At 38.0% G+C, this 18,019-nt stretch overlaps 1 protein-coding gene across 2 annotated transcripts in view; it reads left to right on the top strand.

The window, feature by feature from the left end:
• Positions 1–28: 28 nt before the first annotated feature.
• Positions 29–18,019, top strand: part of ltc4s (leukotriene C4 synthase) — a 29,115-nt gene continuing 11,124 nt past the window's right edge. For both annotated transcript variants that reach the window (XM_057348853.1, XM_057348852.1), the window contains exons 1-3: positions 29–604; positions 1,027–1,126; positions 1,264–1,334. In XM_057348853.1, coding sequence (XP_057204836.1) covers positions 547–604; positions 1,027–1,126; positions 1,264–1,334 — 229 coding nt within the window. In that variant the 5' untranslated portion in view covers positions 29–546. The remainder of the gene's footprint in view (positions 605–1,026; positions 1,127–1,263; positions 1,335–18,019) is intronic.

Genomic DNA, 18,019 nt, shown 5'->3' with positions numbered 1-18,019 from the left:
GTAGTCTTGGTTTTATCAGTTAATATGAAATTCAGAAAATGTTGGTTGTAATTTTGATTCATATACATCAAGCCTAAACAGTAGGCTGTCTTTAAACAAATAATAGTTAAGTAATTTGTAAGCCAGTGAATAGAATGAGGATTGAGTTTTAGTTTGTGCTTAATTTTTAAATGATGAGGAATAAATGGGTGCCAGAAGTTGAATAGGGGTTTTCTTGCCTGCTGGACAATAAAACAGGCTAATAAACAAAATAATCACATGGAGGAGGTATAATGAGAAATGGAAAGAGACAATAGTATAAATGCTTTTCATGATAAGTAGGAATGTTTGGGCCTCTGAACATGTTTCTGCCCTGGTTTTATCCCAGATTTGTTCAAACCTTTTTGTCTGGCAGTATGTTGTGTCAGAATTCTCCCTAACATGAGAATTTTGTTCAGCACTTTGCTCCACCTGCTCTGGTCAAAATGAGCTTTGTGAACAGGGAAGAACTTTCATAGTGTTGTGTGGGCTGAGACTGTATCTCACTGTCGTGTTTCTTTTGCAACAATGCTGGATCAGGTGGTTTGTCTAGCAGCAGTCACGGTACTGGGACTTCTGGAACAAGGTAAATTATTGCTAGGTTAATAATTGTAAATAAGAAAAATTTGATTACACTGTACAAGAATACTATTATTGTCTTGTGACTGTCGATTTGTCATTTGAAATGTGAAATGTGATTTTTAATTCTCTAGATATTTGTGTACGTATAGATTATAATGGGTTTTAAAACGTGATCCAGTCTGTGAAAACCCAGCTAAAGTCATTGTTTTGTGATTCACTGTTTTCTACATAATGTAAAGAACATTCCTTGAAAATATAACATTTACTGTATATCTTTAATATTGACTAAGACCATGTCAAAGATTGAAATCATAGTGAAGTTAATGGTTGAAATCACACTTTAATGCTTGTTATCTCAAAATTAGATTGATACTTTAGCCTGGGTTTCACAGACTATCACAATGAAATGACATCTCCTTTCATTAGCATACTTCGCTCTCATGGTGATCTATGCTAGGAGGAAGTATTCAGTCTCTCCCCCAGCCACTACAGGACCACCAGAGTTTGAGAGAGTTTTTAGAGCCCAGTAAGTTTTTAAAGGAAATTCAGACATATTTTTTTATATAATCTAATAGATATTTAGATCCATTAAATGATTAAAACATGTCTTACATAACAGGAATTATGTGTAGGCTCTGTGTAATGCGTCTCATACTTTGACAGGGCAAACTGTTCCGAGTATTTTCCTATATTTGTCTTCTCTCTTTGGTTGGCTGGAGTTTTCTTTAGTCAAGGTGAGTTGACAACTTGACAAGTAATGTCAATTACACTTATTTGGACATTAAGTTTTTTAATTATAATAATGCAGTGGCTTGCAAAAGTATTCATCCCCCTTCATTTTATTCACATTTTGTTATGCTGCTGCCTTATCTTAAACTACTTTAGATGATTATTTTTTTACATTAATCTACACTCCATGCACAATAATGACAAAACAAAAAACTGATTTTTCACAGCTGTGCAAATTTATTAAAAATAAAAAACAAAAATAAGTACATTGCATAAGTATTCATACCCTTTTCTGGGACACCCACAATTTAGCTCAGAAGCATTAGTTTTGCTTGTTGATGTTTCTACACTTCGAGTGGAGTTAACCTGTGCCAAATTCAATTGAATAAGTATGATTTGGAGCGGCACATACCTCTCTATAAAGGGTGCAACAGCTGAAAATGCATATCAAAGTAAAAACCAAGACATGAGGTCAAAAGAACTGCCAGTAGAGCTTTGAGACAGGATTGTATCAAGGCACAGATCTGGGGAAGACTTCTGAAAAAAATCTGCTGTATTGAAGGTTCACAGAAGCATGTAGCCTCCATTTATCCTCAATGAAAGAGGTTTGGAACCACCAGATCTCTTACTTGAGCTGACCTCCTGTCCAAACTGAGCCATCGATGGAGAAGGGTCTTGGTTAGAGCGGTGACCAAGAAGCTGATGATTACTCTGGTTGAGCTCCATGATCATATATGGATATGGGAGAAACTTACAAAAGGACAAACATCACTGCAACACTCCACCAATCTGGGCTTTATGGCTTAGTGGCCAGACTCAAGCCTTTGCTCAGTGAAGACACATGGAAACTTGAAATATGCAAAAACGTACTTCAACGAATCTTTCAAACTGTCAGAAACAAGATATTCTGGTCTGATGAATCTCAGATTCATGCATCATGTCTGGAGAAAAACACTGCTCAACACCTGTACAATACTGTCTTAACAGTAAAGTGTAGTGGAAACAGCATCATGATGTGGGGGTGTTTTTCAGCTTCAGGGACTGTACACAAAATACGGAGATAATGATCATGAAAACCTAGCCCAGAACATTCAGAACCTCGGACAGGGCAGAAGGTTCATTCTCCAACATGACAATGATCCTAAGCACACAACTAAAACAATGCAAGAGTGGCTTATGGACAACTCTGTCTATGTCCTTGAGTGGCCCAGCTAGTGCTTGAACCCAACTGAACATCTCTGTAGAAACCTGAAAATGTCTGTCTACTGATGATCTCCATCCAACCTGACAGAGTTTGAAAGGATCTGAGGAGAAGAATGACAGAAAATTGCCAAATGCAGATGTGTAAAGCTTTTCACATCGTACCCAAAAAGATTTGAGTCTGTAAATGTGCTATAACCATTTTCTGAGTTGAGGGTATGAATATTTATGCAATGTACTTATTTTTGTTTTTTTATTTTTAATAAATTTGCAAAGCTGTCAAAAATCAGTTTTTTGTTTTGTCATTATTGTGCATGGAGTGTAGATTAATGTAAAAAAATAATCATTTAAAGTAGTTTAAGATAAGGCAGCAGCATAACAAAATGTGAATAAAATAAAGGGGGATGAATACTTTTGCAAGCCACTGTATGAAGCCATATTTTTTTGATACGAGAGACTGGCTTAATCCTTATACTATTTTTTCCACAATATTGCAAATACAAATCCATACACATTTACATTTATGCATTTGGCAGACGCTTTTATCCAAAGCGACTTACATTGCATTATCCTATACATTTGTTTCTAAGTATGTGCAATCCATTGGGATCGAACCCACGACATTGGCGTTGTTAACACCATGCTCTTACCACTGAGCTACAGGAAAGCTTTAAATACACACGTCAGTGTGCGCACTCACAAAAGGAACCTACACATAATTCCCTTTATGAATCCCAGTCAGAGGAAAACTGTGCGTACATGTATCTCCACCCATATCCCCCGATATAACCATATATGGAGCTTACAACGCCTTGTTGCATAATGTTGCAACAGTATCTGCATACCCTTTCTATATGCATATTTTCATCCACGTGACTGTATGAGACATGTGGAAGATATAAACCAATGGACCGCTCAGCCACCGGATCACACAGTGTCCACATATCAAAGTGCACACCATTGATCCTTATTCTCGCTATAAATGTTTTTATATACATTCTTTAACTGGGGCTTTAACTTTTTAGATGTAATTGAAGTGATTAACCCTATTAATGCGAGTGGAATATTTAATCAAATCTGTATATAAAACCGAAAACAGAGTTTAAAATAATTATTACTTTAGTTACAAAGGTAAAACGGTGCATACACACGGTCTAGAGTAAAGTGGCGGAGCTAGAGTTTTATATATGGGGTGGCCAGGGAGTGGCCAAGGCTACTTCAGGGGGTCCACAGACCATGACAGAAAATGTGTGTTTAACCCTGACCTGGCATGAAATTATAAAAAAATAAATCCTAGGATTGCTGATAAGAGGTACAAGTGATAATTTACTTCTAAATGTATGTAGATGAAATAAACAATAAAATATAAATAATGAAAACCTGCTTAACCCTGATAACTTGTTTAATTTAAACAGAAACAAAGCAGCACCAGAGGTGTCTTTAAACTGATGTGGATCAAAGCAGCATATATTTGATAAAACATAAACTCAATCCATAGGACTGCAAGATTTAAAAAAATCATTGATGCTGATTATTGCCCTTGATGTTGTCATCTTGATTATTACTTTCAGATATTAGGATACATGAACACTTGTCACACTCTTTACACGCTACAAAACAAGCCGAGAAGCGTTAATGAATTATTGTATTGCCGTTTTATTGCTTTTTTTAGTCTCTAAGGAACATAAAAAGCAGTTATTCAAACAGGAAATATGTAGAAAACAAAGAACACCCAACATCACTAAAACACTCAATGGCTTCAGGTAATACAGTAAAGAGTCTGACTAATGAATCTCTTTCTTACATCGTATCTGTACGCGGTTGTTAGTGATAAACTTTTTAAGTGTGACGCGCTTCAGCACATCTCTTCTTCACCGGTGAATCATTTAAACGCCTCTGATTGGTCAGAATATTCATACCCTGAACTTGATTGGCTGTAATGCTCAAAGCAGTAGCAGAGCAAAGAAGCTGTCATCCACATTCGTTCATTTTCACCTAAATATTATTTAGATTGCGACTGTCCTAGCTAGTTTTTTATTATGCATGGACTAATTTTTCCTCTTTTGTCTTGAACTTGGAGAGCAGATTTGTTCACCTTGTTGTCATTTTTTCCAAAGCCTCTGTTAATTTCCGACCCTGATGTAAACAATGTATGTTATGTTGGGGAACCTATTTACTATCTGTTAATGGAGCCTAACATAAACTTACACAATGAAAGGTTGTTTAGGAATCCTAAAGCCAAGGCTAAAGAGGCTAATTAATTTCTTCCTTCTAAAGTTTGTATGAAGTACAGCTGCTTCCCAGCCAACATTTTTTTGTGGGGCCAATGTAGGCCCCATATGGGTTTGAGGCATGGGCCCCAAGTGGGTTTGTCCACGGTTCCATGTCGGCCCTATGTGAATTAGCCCATATGAATCCTACGTATAATCTGAGTGGGGCCCGTGTGGGACCCAAGTGGGCAACATGCATAAACCCCATATTGGTCCCACCTTATAAAGCCCATGTGGATTAAACCAAGGCCCTGTATGTTTAATGGAGGAGCCCTGCATAGTGTATACTTGAGTGGTTCTAGATTGTTTTTTGAGGTTTCCTATCTGGACAGTACAATTTTTGTTATTGCTAAATTGTAATTGACCTTTTCCATTCTTACGCTCTACCAAATACAATGCAATTTTTACTGATTAAATGATAACTGCAGCATTTGGATGTTGCTTTCTTAGTAGGTATAATAGGTGCATTTTGAAAATGAAAAACACATGGATGTTCAATATCAAATTTATTATAATTTTCTGATCCTCAACAAAGAATATTTAACTCAACCTTAAAAACAGTCTTAAATGTCAAATTCATTAAAAATAGTTTGATAGATTTCAGATTAGAAAGGGTACTTTAAACTCAACTGAACAAAAAATATTTTGAACGCTTAAACTGCTGACAGTCTGATGTTTTGTGCCAGACTGCGTTAAGGGCTCTTTTTCCACCCCTGTCTCTTGCTCCAGTGGTTTCAGTCCACACCTGTAACAGAAGAACACAAATACGGTTATTTGATACATCCAGCATCACATAGTTTACAGCACAAATGAGTACTCTACATGCATTTTTGAATTGTTTGACATTAAATTGATAGCATCACCTCACAATAACAGATTTATTAGTTGACAAGTACAGTATATACTATATACTCTTATGAACAATCTGTTATGTGTAGTCTGCATAATGAAGGCAATGATGCTGCATATGTGCAGATCAATCATTTAACCACCCTGGGGTCCGAGTGGGTTTTAAATCCTGGAGAAATTTTGTCATGTCCTGAGATTTGTGCTTTTTAGTAATGCACCCATATTTTAAAACATTGTTATAAGTGGTGGGACATTATCACATCGTGCTGTCAATCACTCTCTGGTAAGGTTACGCTGAGAACCCTCAAACGCTTTTCATTTATAATTAGCACTACACGAACCAGAAATATCACGCAAACAAAGCAAATACAACAAATCTGTGTCATATGATGTACATTTTCAGTAAAAAAAAAAACAAGGTTCTTGAAGAACACATTCACGTATTTAAAATGTAATGGGAACTAGCATTCTAGCACTACACAGGCTGCAGACAACGATAGCGCGGGCTGCATAAATCTGGTCTCAGAACAGATTACAATTTATGTCCTAACGTTACATCGTTTCTGACATCAGCCTTTGAGCTTTAGACATCTGAGGAATTAAAAAGAATGGCATTAAATGGTTAAATATCGTAAATTAGTGACACTCGTCATAGGCTGTGGTAAAGTCAATTCAATTTTACCTCAGGTGGAAAAATGGCGGGTACACGCAGGCTTACAAAATGCAAAGGAAAATAACGGTCAAAACAGGGTTCCCGGTGCTTGATAACACGGATAACAAAAACACGCTTAAATATGAATTTTACCTTCTTATTTTTGATCATTTCCAGTCCCGACTCAATAAACTTGCTGCTCGGTGGAGTTGCCAGCGCGCCACTGCTCTGCCAAAGATATCCTTCCGCCGATAGAGAAACTCCTCTGTAGTTTGATTTATTTATTTGATTTAAATCATAGCTGTCATTTAAACATTAAACTTTTTCAACAAAAGAATATTTAATTATGTGATATAAGAAAAATCTACCAAAACTCAGGAGAACTACTTTGTCAAGCGGAACAAAGTGTTCTCGGTCAGGGGTGTGCTCGACTCCATGCATCACCCGCGCAAAGCAATCGAGTTATGACATCAAGATACCGCGACATCGTTTCTAGGCAAGTGCTTCCTGATCAATCTCGCGGTAGTATGACGTAGGCCGGTTGGTCTGCGCAGCTAAGTACGAAGTCGAAAGTATCTATCACATTGAGCAAGAACGTCGCTTGTGAGACTCATGTAAATTGACCTGGATTTCTGCATTTATCTATCGTGGTTGATTTTCATACAGTTAGGACAGTGAAAGGAAGAAAATACTTATACAGGCCTATTGAATTAACAAAAATATTCCAGAAACTCCATTTGCATTAAATACATAACAAAATCAGCCTAAATATCTGAGATATTTGTATGTTTAAAAGGATTATCAACCAAATATAAGAACTTTAAAAAGTTCAAATGCATAATGTATTTTAAGCATGAAGGTCTCATATGGGCAAATGAAGGTCTCATATGGGCAAAGCTATGTGGGACCCATATTGGTATCCCACACAGGGCACATATGTTTTGCCCATCTTAAACCTATGCCCATGTAGGGCCCATATCGCCCAGATAAAACCGATATGGGGCCCACATACAAATGTTCAAATGTACGCATTTAAAGGAGTAAAGGCATAATATGTATTTTAATCATAAAATCTGTGTGCCCACATGCAGCCCATAAAGGTCCCATAAGGGCAAACCTATATGGGACCCACATTTGTAATCCCACATGGGGCCCATATATTTTGCCCTTTTTTATCCCATGCCCATGTGGGGCCCATGTCGCCCAGATATTACCCACATGGGGCCCACATACCAATGTTGGCTGGGCTTAGAATGTTAAAAGAAATAGAGGATCTCTCCCAACACTGTTTATATTTGGCTAAGGTTAGAAAATGCTGGGAAAACTTTACATTTATGCAACATTTAAAAGTGTAACGTTAGAAAGTAGGTAGATAACACTATAATGGTATGGTTCAACAAAAAACGTACCTGGCTGGGTCGGACTTGCAAGCAAGCGGGTACTTTTGAATATTCCATTTGTTTAGCAAATTGCAGCGGTCCATTTGCTTCTTTTCTCTCTTTCGTCAGTCTTTAAAAATAAATCTCAGATTTCGCGCTGTACAATCCATCACACAACTTTTTTCTGTTCTCATTCTCAACTAGACTCACTTGAATTTCGTGTGCGGTGACGTCACGTGCAAGCATGGGCCCCGAACGTTAATATAAAAGCGTTGTTCAACGAAAGGTGAAATCAGATGTCAATCAACATAACTAGCTAATCAACCAGGGGCGTAGCCAGAACATTTTTTTAGAGGTGGCCAGGTAAGACCCAGTGATTTTATTAGGGTGCCCAAAAAATCCTTACAGACAGAAATTCTTTAACTTTGTAGCGGTTTTAGCTAACGTTATTATATTGATGAGCAAAGCTCACCAAATATGGTTCTCCACCAGATCTTTCAAAATCACATCCATGAACGGAGTTATTTAAAACATCAATTTCAGTCAAGGAATTAGTTTAGCTCAAAGGAAAATACGTATAATAATTGTGATCAAATATACATATTTTACGGTCTCTGATTAGTGATATAAAGCATATAAACAATACTTGTATGCATTCGTCCAGCGAATGCCTCAATGATATTATATACTTTACATTATCTCATGGCCATAAGTAACGTGACTTTACCAAACAGAATTTAGAGCAAAGGTAGCGAATCGAAACACAGTAGAAGGGACCAAGCTTGTGAGCGTGAATACAGAAAACCGATCACAAATGAATATATATGGTTGTTTATTCAACTCTACTCTACATGGTAAACAAAACAATGACGATCGCATAAAACAAACAAATACATGAAACACAAATGCGCTAGGAAGCGCAGAGAGAGAACGAGAGAGAGAGAGAGAGAGAGAGAGAGAGAGAGGGCATGGCAGCGATTTCTGAACACCAATAAAAATCATCTTTAAAGAGTACATTCCTCATTATTTTTAAGGGCTTATTTTGGTTTATGGAGTGTCCGACAACAAGTTTATGTACATACATGATGTAAAAATACTATTATTTCGTAATAATAAGCAGTTTTTATTACCTTACTTCTTGACTGACTCTCAAATGATTCGTTCCGCGATTCATCTGTGTAATCTCCGCCTTTCCGCCAGCGTAGTCTGATCTGATTGGTCAGATGGTCTAGTCTGCTGTGATTGGTCAGATGGTCTAGTCTGCTGTGATTGGTCAAATGGTCTAGTCTGCTGTGATTGGTCAAACGCGTTCAGCATGTGTCGCAAATGGACCGCCTATCATTACTGCTGTATTACGGTTTGCAGGTGGTTGGATATTAACAGTGTATAGAGAGAGATGGCGTCGATTTTACCTTACCAGTTCGAGCCCGAGTCTGACGAATCATTCTTTAATCCTTATACAGATGCCAGTAAGAAAAAGGACTGTTTTAGACACTTCTCTTGTAACAGTTAGTTATCACGGCATACAGTGTACGGTGTTCGTATCTTCAGATGTTATTATAACTATAGTACACCACGCAGTTCTTGAAATAAAGACTTTGCGAGTTAATATGGTTGAACACTTACATTAGCGCAACGAGTTTATAGCTAACGTTAGGTAAACAAACAGTAACAACCCCAAAAATAACGGTAACGTTAGCTAAACACAGACATGAGATAACGTCACACAAATTTAATTTTAAGTAAAGACAAAAATAAAGAGTCACACTTACAGGTTGTGATTCGGTGGAGCTTACAGGTCCAAATAAAGTTGGTATTGCAACATCTTTTAAGGAAAGACGTTTAATGTATCCTGCAGTAAAGGCGCCAAGATTGATGAAGCAATCTTCGGTAAAATGACGCGCGCAAAGTAAAACGTTCGGTTTATACTCCTTTGGTGTCGTTTGAAAAATAAATAGTAACCATTTTTTCCTCAGAAGTTCTTCCTTTGGTAGTGAAAATAAGACTGACTTAGTTTCACTACATAGAACACAGCTTCTCTTAGACATGATGCACACGTCACGAACGAGCTAGTACAGTGTTTGGGGAGGAGAGAGTTAAGTTTTCGCAGTCAGTAGGCGGGGATTTTTCTAGTGACGTAGGTACATTGTGGTTAAAGATTCGGACAGGTCATGGCTTGTTCGCGTGATTCAGAGTCGATTACCTTTTTTATAAGCTAATAACTTTGTTATTCGTTCACCTTCGGATTTACAACTTGGCAGATTGCTTACATTCAAACACGGCAAAATTAAACACTTCATGAAATGTATTTTTTATGATCTCGAGGAATGTACTCTTTAACAAAGAGGCACAGACTTAACGCAGCTATTCTATAAATAGAAACGGATACTTGCAAGCTCTGTGCTGGACCGATATCCGTATGCGCGTGTAGAGATGGAATTGTTCAAAAGGTTTCAGAAGGCAGACCTGCAGAAAGTTGTGGGCCTCGTGATCGGCCGCATGGCTTAACCACGTGGCAGCAGAAGTCCATTGTTCCTTCTTTTCTCCCAGTGGGGGGGGAAAGGGCAGTCTCCGAAGAGACACCACGAACCAAGTTTTGGAGGCAGGTTTAGCAGAAGAGAAGAACGGAAGAGGCTTTTCAGAGCAGGCTCGATATTTAACCTCATGAGAGGGCATGCCCACCTGAGTTTGAATCGACCAATCAGAGTTGAGCAGGTAAGAGGCTCTTTGTCCACTCAACAGCTAATTTGCATCTTTATGACCTCCTGGCAACTTTACAAAATACCATTCCAAATTATAACATAATGAAAAGAGAATGTTCTATGGTCACACAATATATGTAAACAAGGAGGAATTGTACAGACAAAAAATTATATATCAAATATGCTAAGGTTTGAATTGCATCAAGTCATGATTCATTCGGAGGTACGAATACAAACAAAGCCTGAATTAACTTGCCTATTTAACAATTACAGATAACAATTATTTAAAAATGGCAAGAGCGACAACATATAACCTAGATATTTAGATATATTTATAGAAAAGGACAGTTGAATCACACAAGCTCCTATTTGTCAGAGAAGATTCTCTGGTTATCTGAAACTTAACATCTGAGGCTTAGACAGAGAGACTTCTCCCCCCTGCTTTGAAGCTTAGGAGTCATAAAATATCCAACAGAGAAACAAAAGGTTATCAAAACTCTCAGTGAGAGGTTTTGACTCTGGTCTTTTGATGATGGTATCAAGAAACCAGGAGAAAGGGGAGTGAAGGGGGTTGATGGCTCTTCTTTCAATGACTCCGACCATTTGGCTTATGCTAAATTCTCTACAACTTGTACTGTAATTTACACCAATTTTTCATTACACATAGTTTGCTGGTCAAAAACATACACAAAGAACGTAAAGTAAACAATTTATTTGTAATGCTTTCATGTGCTAACATTATTTTAAAATAATTTGCTAGCTATCATTTGCAGTATGTTAGCATTTTTTATAGAAAATAAGCATTGCAGTACCCCAACTTAAACTTTCGCGAAAATGTAATCAGCATCAGACAGTACACTGTTACGCCACAAAAGGGCATCAGGGATGGATGAAGCGCGGTGCCTAAAGGCCACCCCCCACACCCTCAGGAAACTTTCGATTCCAGGCCAGAGGTCATAGGAAAGAGAGTGGGGAGACAGCAAGAGGCAAAAGCCCTAGGCCCAGCACCTCATCCACCCATGACTAATTTAAACCACCCAATCAGGGTTCTGGCAACCAGGGAACAGAGACAGAAGGGAGAGAGGAAAAGTTAATATTCATGCACATTTTGCATGTATATGAATATTAATACAACCAATACTTTTATTATTAATATTGAAAATAATATTAGGTTGTGCTGTTACTTCGTCCTACGCCTCCCCTCATACTGTATAAGAGTGTGTGTGCTTCATTGTGGCTTGAATCAGGCAAAGAAGATTTATGGGTATTAGAGGGTAAGGAGACATGACCAGGGGGAATATGTCTCTGGTGCATTGTTATGATGGGAAGTGGACAGGCTTTCCAATGAGATATAGTTTTGCAGGCTGCAATATGTATGTTATTCCTTGATTTCCTGAATATTTGAGAAGGAATCAATGAGTTAAATTGTCTCTGTTAGTGAAGATTGGGGCCCTTGTAGATATAATAGTATGCCATGTAGAGGTTTTAGCTAGTTAAAATAATGATGAGCTAAGCTCATCAAATATGGTTCTCCACCAGATCTATCAAGATCACATCCATGAAATGAGTTATTTAAAACATGAATTTCAGTCAAGGAATTAGTTTAGCTCAAAGGAAAATACGTATAATAATCGTGATCAAATATACATATTTTACGGTCTCTGATTAGTAATATAAAGCATAACAATACTTGTATGCATTCGTCCAGCGAATGCCTCAATGATATTATATACTTTACATTATCTCATGGCCATAAGTAACGTGACTTTATCAAACAGGATTTAGAGCAAAGGTAGCGAATCGAAACACAGTAGAAGGGACCAAGCTTGTGAGCGTGAATACAGAAAACCCATCACAAATGAATATACAGGTGCTGGTCATATAATTAGAATATAATCAAAAAGTTGATTTATTTCACTAATTCCATTCAAAAAGAGAAACTTGTATATTATATTCATTCATTACACACAGACTGATATATTTCAAATGTTTATTTCTTTTAATTTGATGATTATAACTGACAACTAATGAAAATCCCAAAATCAGTATCTCAGAAAATTAGAATATTACTTAAGACCAATACAAAGAAAGGATTTTTGAAATCTTGGCCAACTGAAAAGTATGAACATGAAAAGTATGAGCATGTACAGCACTCAATACTTAGTTGGGGCTCCTTTTGCCTGAATTACTGCAGCAATGCGGCGTGGCATGGAGTCGATCAGTCTGTGGCACAGCTCAGTCGTGGGGCAGTTGTGGCCTAATGTTTAGAGAGTCGGACTCGTGACCAGAAGGTTGCCGGTTCGATTCCCAGGGCCGGCGGGTAACGACTGAGGTGCCCTTGAGCAAGGCACCTTACCCCTACTTGCTCCCCGGGCGCTGCAGTGATAGCTGCCCACTGCTCTGGGTGTACGTGTGTTCACCACTTGCTGTGCGTGTGTTCACTACTCTCTGGATGGGTTAAATGCAGAGGTCACATTTCGGGTATGGGTCGCCATATCTGACTATTAGGTCACTTTCACTTTCAGGTGTTATGAGAGGCCATGTTGCTCTGATAGTGGCCTTCAGCTCTTCTGCATTGTTGGGTCTGGCATATTGCATCTTCCTCTTCACAATACCCCATAGATTTTCTATGGGGTTAAGGTCAGGCGAGTTTGCTGGCCAATTAAGAACAGGGATACCATGGTCCTTAAACCAGGTACTGGTAGCTTTGGCACTGTGTGCAGGTGCCAAGTCCTGTTGGAAAATGAAATCTGCATCTCCATAAAGCAAAGTTCAATGTAGGGAAGGAAGGAGGCGGGAACCGGCCAATCAAAATAAATAAACAATAACACGGAAGTAAAAGGCCGGCAGCCCCTCACGGATGACTGCCGGCCACACAAACATAAATAAAACTTAACATTTCCGGGCCCGGTCCTCTCTCCTCGGCAGTCCCGTCGCTCGTCCTCTTATGCTCCCTAGCTCCCCGTGAGGCATGCGGGACCGGTGCGCGTACAGCTGATACTCATTATCACTCACGCCACTGGCCCCGCCTTCCTGCCCCACGGCTCTCGTCCCGCCTTCCTCGCTACAGGGTTATCAACACTTTCGGTGAGAGCACCAACCCAAGTCCAGGCTCCGTCCTGGTTTCTTGATATCAACATCAAAAGACCGAAAGAGAGTGGAGGGGGTTTATGGCTCTTCTTTCAATGACTCCGACCATTTGGCTTATGCTAAATTCTCTACAGTCATCTGCATATAGACTAATTTTGTGATGTATATTTGATGTTTGAATAGCTTTAATGTAGCTGTTTTGACAGATGGCTGCTGCTAATAGTTCAATGAAAATGGTGAAAGATGAAGGGGAGAGTGGGCAGCCTTGTCTAGTTCCCCGGTGCAGTGAGAATCTTTGTGATGTTAGTCCGTTGGTGATGACAGTGGCTGAGGGTGATGTATATAAAATTTTGATCCAATTCATGAACGACTCCCCAAAGCCAAACCTCTCTAATGTGGAAAGCAGGAATTTCCAATGAACTCGATCAAAAGCTTTTTCTGCATCCAGTGTACCTGGTTTTTGTTTTTTTGGGTTGAAGTGTAATGGATTAGGTTAAAAAGTTTATGTGTGTTGGCAGTAGCTGTTCTACCTTTGATAAAACCAGTTTGATCTGGATGTATAATGGACGATGTAACTTTATCTAATCTGTGGGCAAGTGCTTTGGAAATTATTGTAAGGTCTACATTGATCAGAGAAATGGGACAATAGCTTGCTGGTAATGTTGGGTCCTTATTTGGTTTAAGCAGGAGTGAGATTGTTGCTGTGTTCAAGTTAACGGGGAGTTTTGTTTTGGAGTGGTGATAGAGTAGACCAAAAGTGTTTGTAATATTCGGCCGGGAATCCGTCTGGTCCTGGTACAGCTGTACGGCTGTTGTAGAGCTGTATAGAGTTTGTGTTGTGTTGTGGGTGGTTCAAGGCTATTTCTCTGGTGTTCATCAAGTTGTGGCAGGTTGATACTGTTAAGAAAGGAATTTATGGTACTCTGCTTTGGGTCGATTTCTGAAGAATATAATTAAGGAAGATTTGGTTTATTTCTTCTTGTGAGTTGGTGGATTTCCCTGATGAGTCCTTAATAACTGATACTGTACATTTTTCCTGATTTTATTTTATTTGACAGATATTTACCAGATTTATTGCTATGATGAAAGTCTTCCTGCCTCAGCCTATGGATCTGAAATTGAGTTTTTATTTGTTATTTCATTTACTTCTATTTTATATTTTTTCTTTTCTTTTTTTCTTTTGGTGTATCAGCAGGAACATCAGCACTTATGTCAATACAGATATAGTTACATTCATCTTTGCCATACAAGTTTTTTACTTTTTATACATAATACAAAAGGAAATTAATAATAAACGAATAGAAGAAAACAAATAAATAAATAATGGGAGAGAGGGGAGGTCATTTTGATCCAACTTCATAATTGAAATGAACAATTGTAGATTCTTGGCATATGGTAGAGGCTATGGGAGGAAAGAATGGTTTCCAGTTTGCAATATATGGAAAATGTGTGGTAGATTAGTGAAATTTCTCTTAAAAAATTTGCAAAGGCCATTTGTTCTATGCCTCCAAAATATTTGGTCCTTATTGCCTTAGATATTCTACCTACTTGGACCAGAATTTAATAAATACATTTTTCTGAAGGGGAAGGGAGAAGGTAATTCTTTCCATAACATAAATGTAATTTACAATAACCGTCCACTCTTGTATTGTGGGGGGTTCAGGAAGCAACCAACGCCTTGTGAGCGCTTTTTTTACCAGTGGATATCAAGATACCAAATAAATATTCATCCGGTCGTCCTGCCTGAAAATCAACCTTTCCTAAGAATAATGAAGAGAAGTGCAAGGGAAGGACTATATTAAATATGTTTTCCACAGCTTTATGAATCTCTGACCAAAAGGGTTTTATCACTGGGCCAGAATATATGCCAATGATTGGCTTCCCGAGTCACACACAGTCTCCAACATTTGGTACCGCCACCTTCAATATGAGCTTTTTGCTTTGGTGTAATAAAAAATCTAACAAGACACTTCCACCCAAATTCTCGCCATATGTGGGAGTTAGTACATTTCCATATAAATTTACATGCATCAAGCCACTCCTCATTCGAGATTGAAAAATCACCTTCTTTTTCCCATTTTTCTTTAACATATTCTGTAGAATGAGATTTCTTTGTCTTTGTAAAATTTAGATATAACATATCTATAAATATCTTCACTATTTGGGTCATCAAGGTATGTTTCATTTTCAGTGTTATGTGCTAAAATGATTCTGTAGATATCTATAAAAATCTGATTTCTCAAGGCAATAACCTTTTTTCACATTTTCAAAGTTTTTGAGATGTCCCTTTTCTGTAAGAGAATAGACTGTTGTTATTCCTTTTGAGATCTATGAATTGAATCTATAATCCATTCTATTAGGTTTGAATTTAGGATCGTAGGCACACCATTGACATATTTGTAATTTATGGCCTCATCATATTCCAGGTTTTTAATTGAGTTTCAATGTACGGATTATGCAGATTATCTATAAATCTACCCAGATTTTTATATGATAATACTGCTTGTATCGGGGGGTCATTCATTATTGATAATTCAATATTTTTCCACCTAGCATGATAGGCTGGTTTACACATGTCAATAAAAGATTTACCTTGGGCTGCATAAAAGTAATCTTTGAAATTGGGTAATGCCATGCCTCCTTCCTCCAAAGGGAGTTGTAATGTTTTGAATTTGATCCTGGGTTTTTTCCCTTGCCAAATAAATAGAAATAAATTAATTTATTTAATTTCCCCCATTGCTTTGAGGGAATGTCAACCGGCAATGCCTGAAATAAATAGAGATATCGTGGGAGGATATTCATCTTTATAGATTCAATTCCATGACTAAGACCAAGAAAAGAGTTCCATCTATGTATGTCACTTTTCATTTTTGTCAAGAGTGACAAGTCATTTATCTCTGCCAATGTTAGGGTTTCTTTGGGCAAGTTTATTTCTAAGTATTTCAGTGAGCTCTGATCCCAATTAAGTTGGAATCTCTCTTTAATATGTTTTGCAGGTATATAGTTAAAAGTCAAGGTTTGCGTTTTTTGAATGTTTAATTTATATCCTGCATATCTACCAAATTTTTCTAAGATATTCATTAATTCAGTGAATGAATTTGTGGGTTTACTTAAATAAATTAAAATATCTTCAGCGAATAATGCTACTTTATGATCTTCTCCATTAATACAAATGCCTTTAAAGCGGCCATAACACACGCGGTTTCTGCCAATCTCATATTAATCTTGAGTACCTATAGAGTAGTATTGCATACTTCGTATCTTCGAAGAGTATTTAGTTTGATCACATTTATAAAAGATAGATACAGCTGTGCGATTATTTCCGAAAACATATGGCGGGGGGAGGGGTAGGCTGAACTAAAGCACGTGCGCACCCATTGCCAACAAAACACAGACATCAGCTTCACTCACCGCATGCGGTTCATATCCGGCATCTTTTAGCGCTGGGACGGCTCCATATATCAGTTTCAAACGATCTCCAAATCCAGCTTTATATCCACCGTTTATATAACATTCATCACCCAAATGCCGTGAACAAACAAACACCTGAACTTCGCGAACGTATGCTCTCTCTTTCTCTCTCCTAAACACAAGTGCACAAGTGACGTCTGCGCATGCTCCTTCTCCTGTTCTCCTTGCTGCCGCGGGCTTTTCCGGGAGAATTGTCCAATAGGGGACTAAGAAAAATTGTTACGAAACAGTTTTATATGTTCGAAAAAACGATCCTGTAAAAAAAGCCTGTACGATCGCTGGGGGAGTGTATCAAGCACAGAAATACTACGTACGGCCAACTCAGTTTTTGACAAGTTGACCATGGTAAGCATGAGAATACAGCACGTTTAACATTGTAAAGAAGTCAGAATGCATGAAACACCATCGTACGGCCACTTTAATGCATTCAGTCTGCCTAATCCACTGTGCGAGAGGCTCTATGTAAAGCGCAAAAAATAGCTGTGAAATCTGACACCCCTGCCTTGATCCGCGCTCTAAAATTACGGTATCTGAAAGATATCCATTTATTTTGATCCGGGCTGATTATTTATTATGTAGCGTACGGATGACCCTAACACAATTTTCATGCATGCCAAATTTTTCAAGAGTTTTATATAAGAAAGGCCAACGAGTTGAAGGCCTTCTCTGCATCTAGACTAATTAAAAGGGTTTCAAGTTTGTCCTGTTGGATATGATTTATTGCATCATATGTGCAATGACAGTCTAATATTATCATGGGTTTGTCTTTGTGAAATAAAACCAGTCTGATCATTATGTATAAGATAAAGGAGAATCTTTTCCAATCTTTTGGCAAGAATAGCTGTGTATAATTTATAATCAATATTTAACAGTGAGAGTGGTCTAAATGAACTGCATTCTAATATTGTCATGATCGTGGGTGGTGAGGACACGAAGACAAGGACAGAGGACCCAAGTGCAGACAGCGGGTAAGGGGTTAACAGGACTTTTAATAAATTACACCAAACTCAAAACAAAGACCCACGTGGGGGTAAACATAACAAAACAGAAACAAGAACAAGATTAACTAAACTGACA

The sequence above is a fragment of the Triplophysa rosa genome, linkage group LG13 (assembly GCF_024868665.1).
Source record: "Triplophysa rosa linkage group LG13, Trosa_1v2, whole genome shotgun sequence".
NCBI classification, from domain to species: domain Eukaryota; kingdom Metazoa; phylum Chordata; class Actinopteri; order Cypriniformes; family Nemacheilidae; genus Triplophysa; species Triplophysa rosa.
This window is presented reverse-complemented; position numbering and strand designations above follow the sequence as displayed.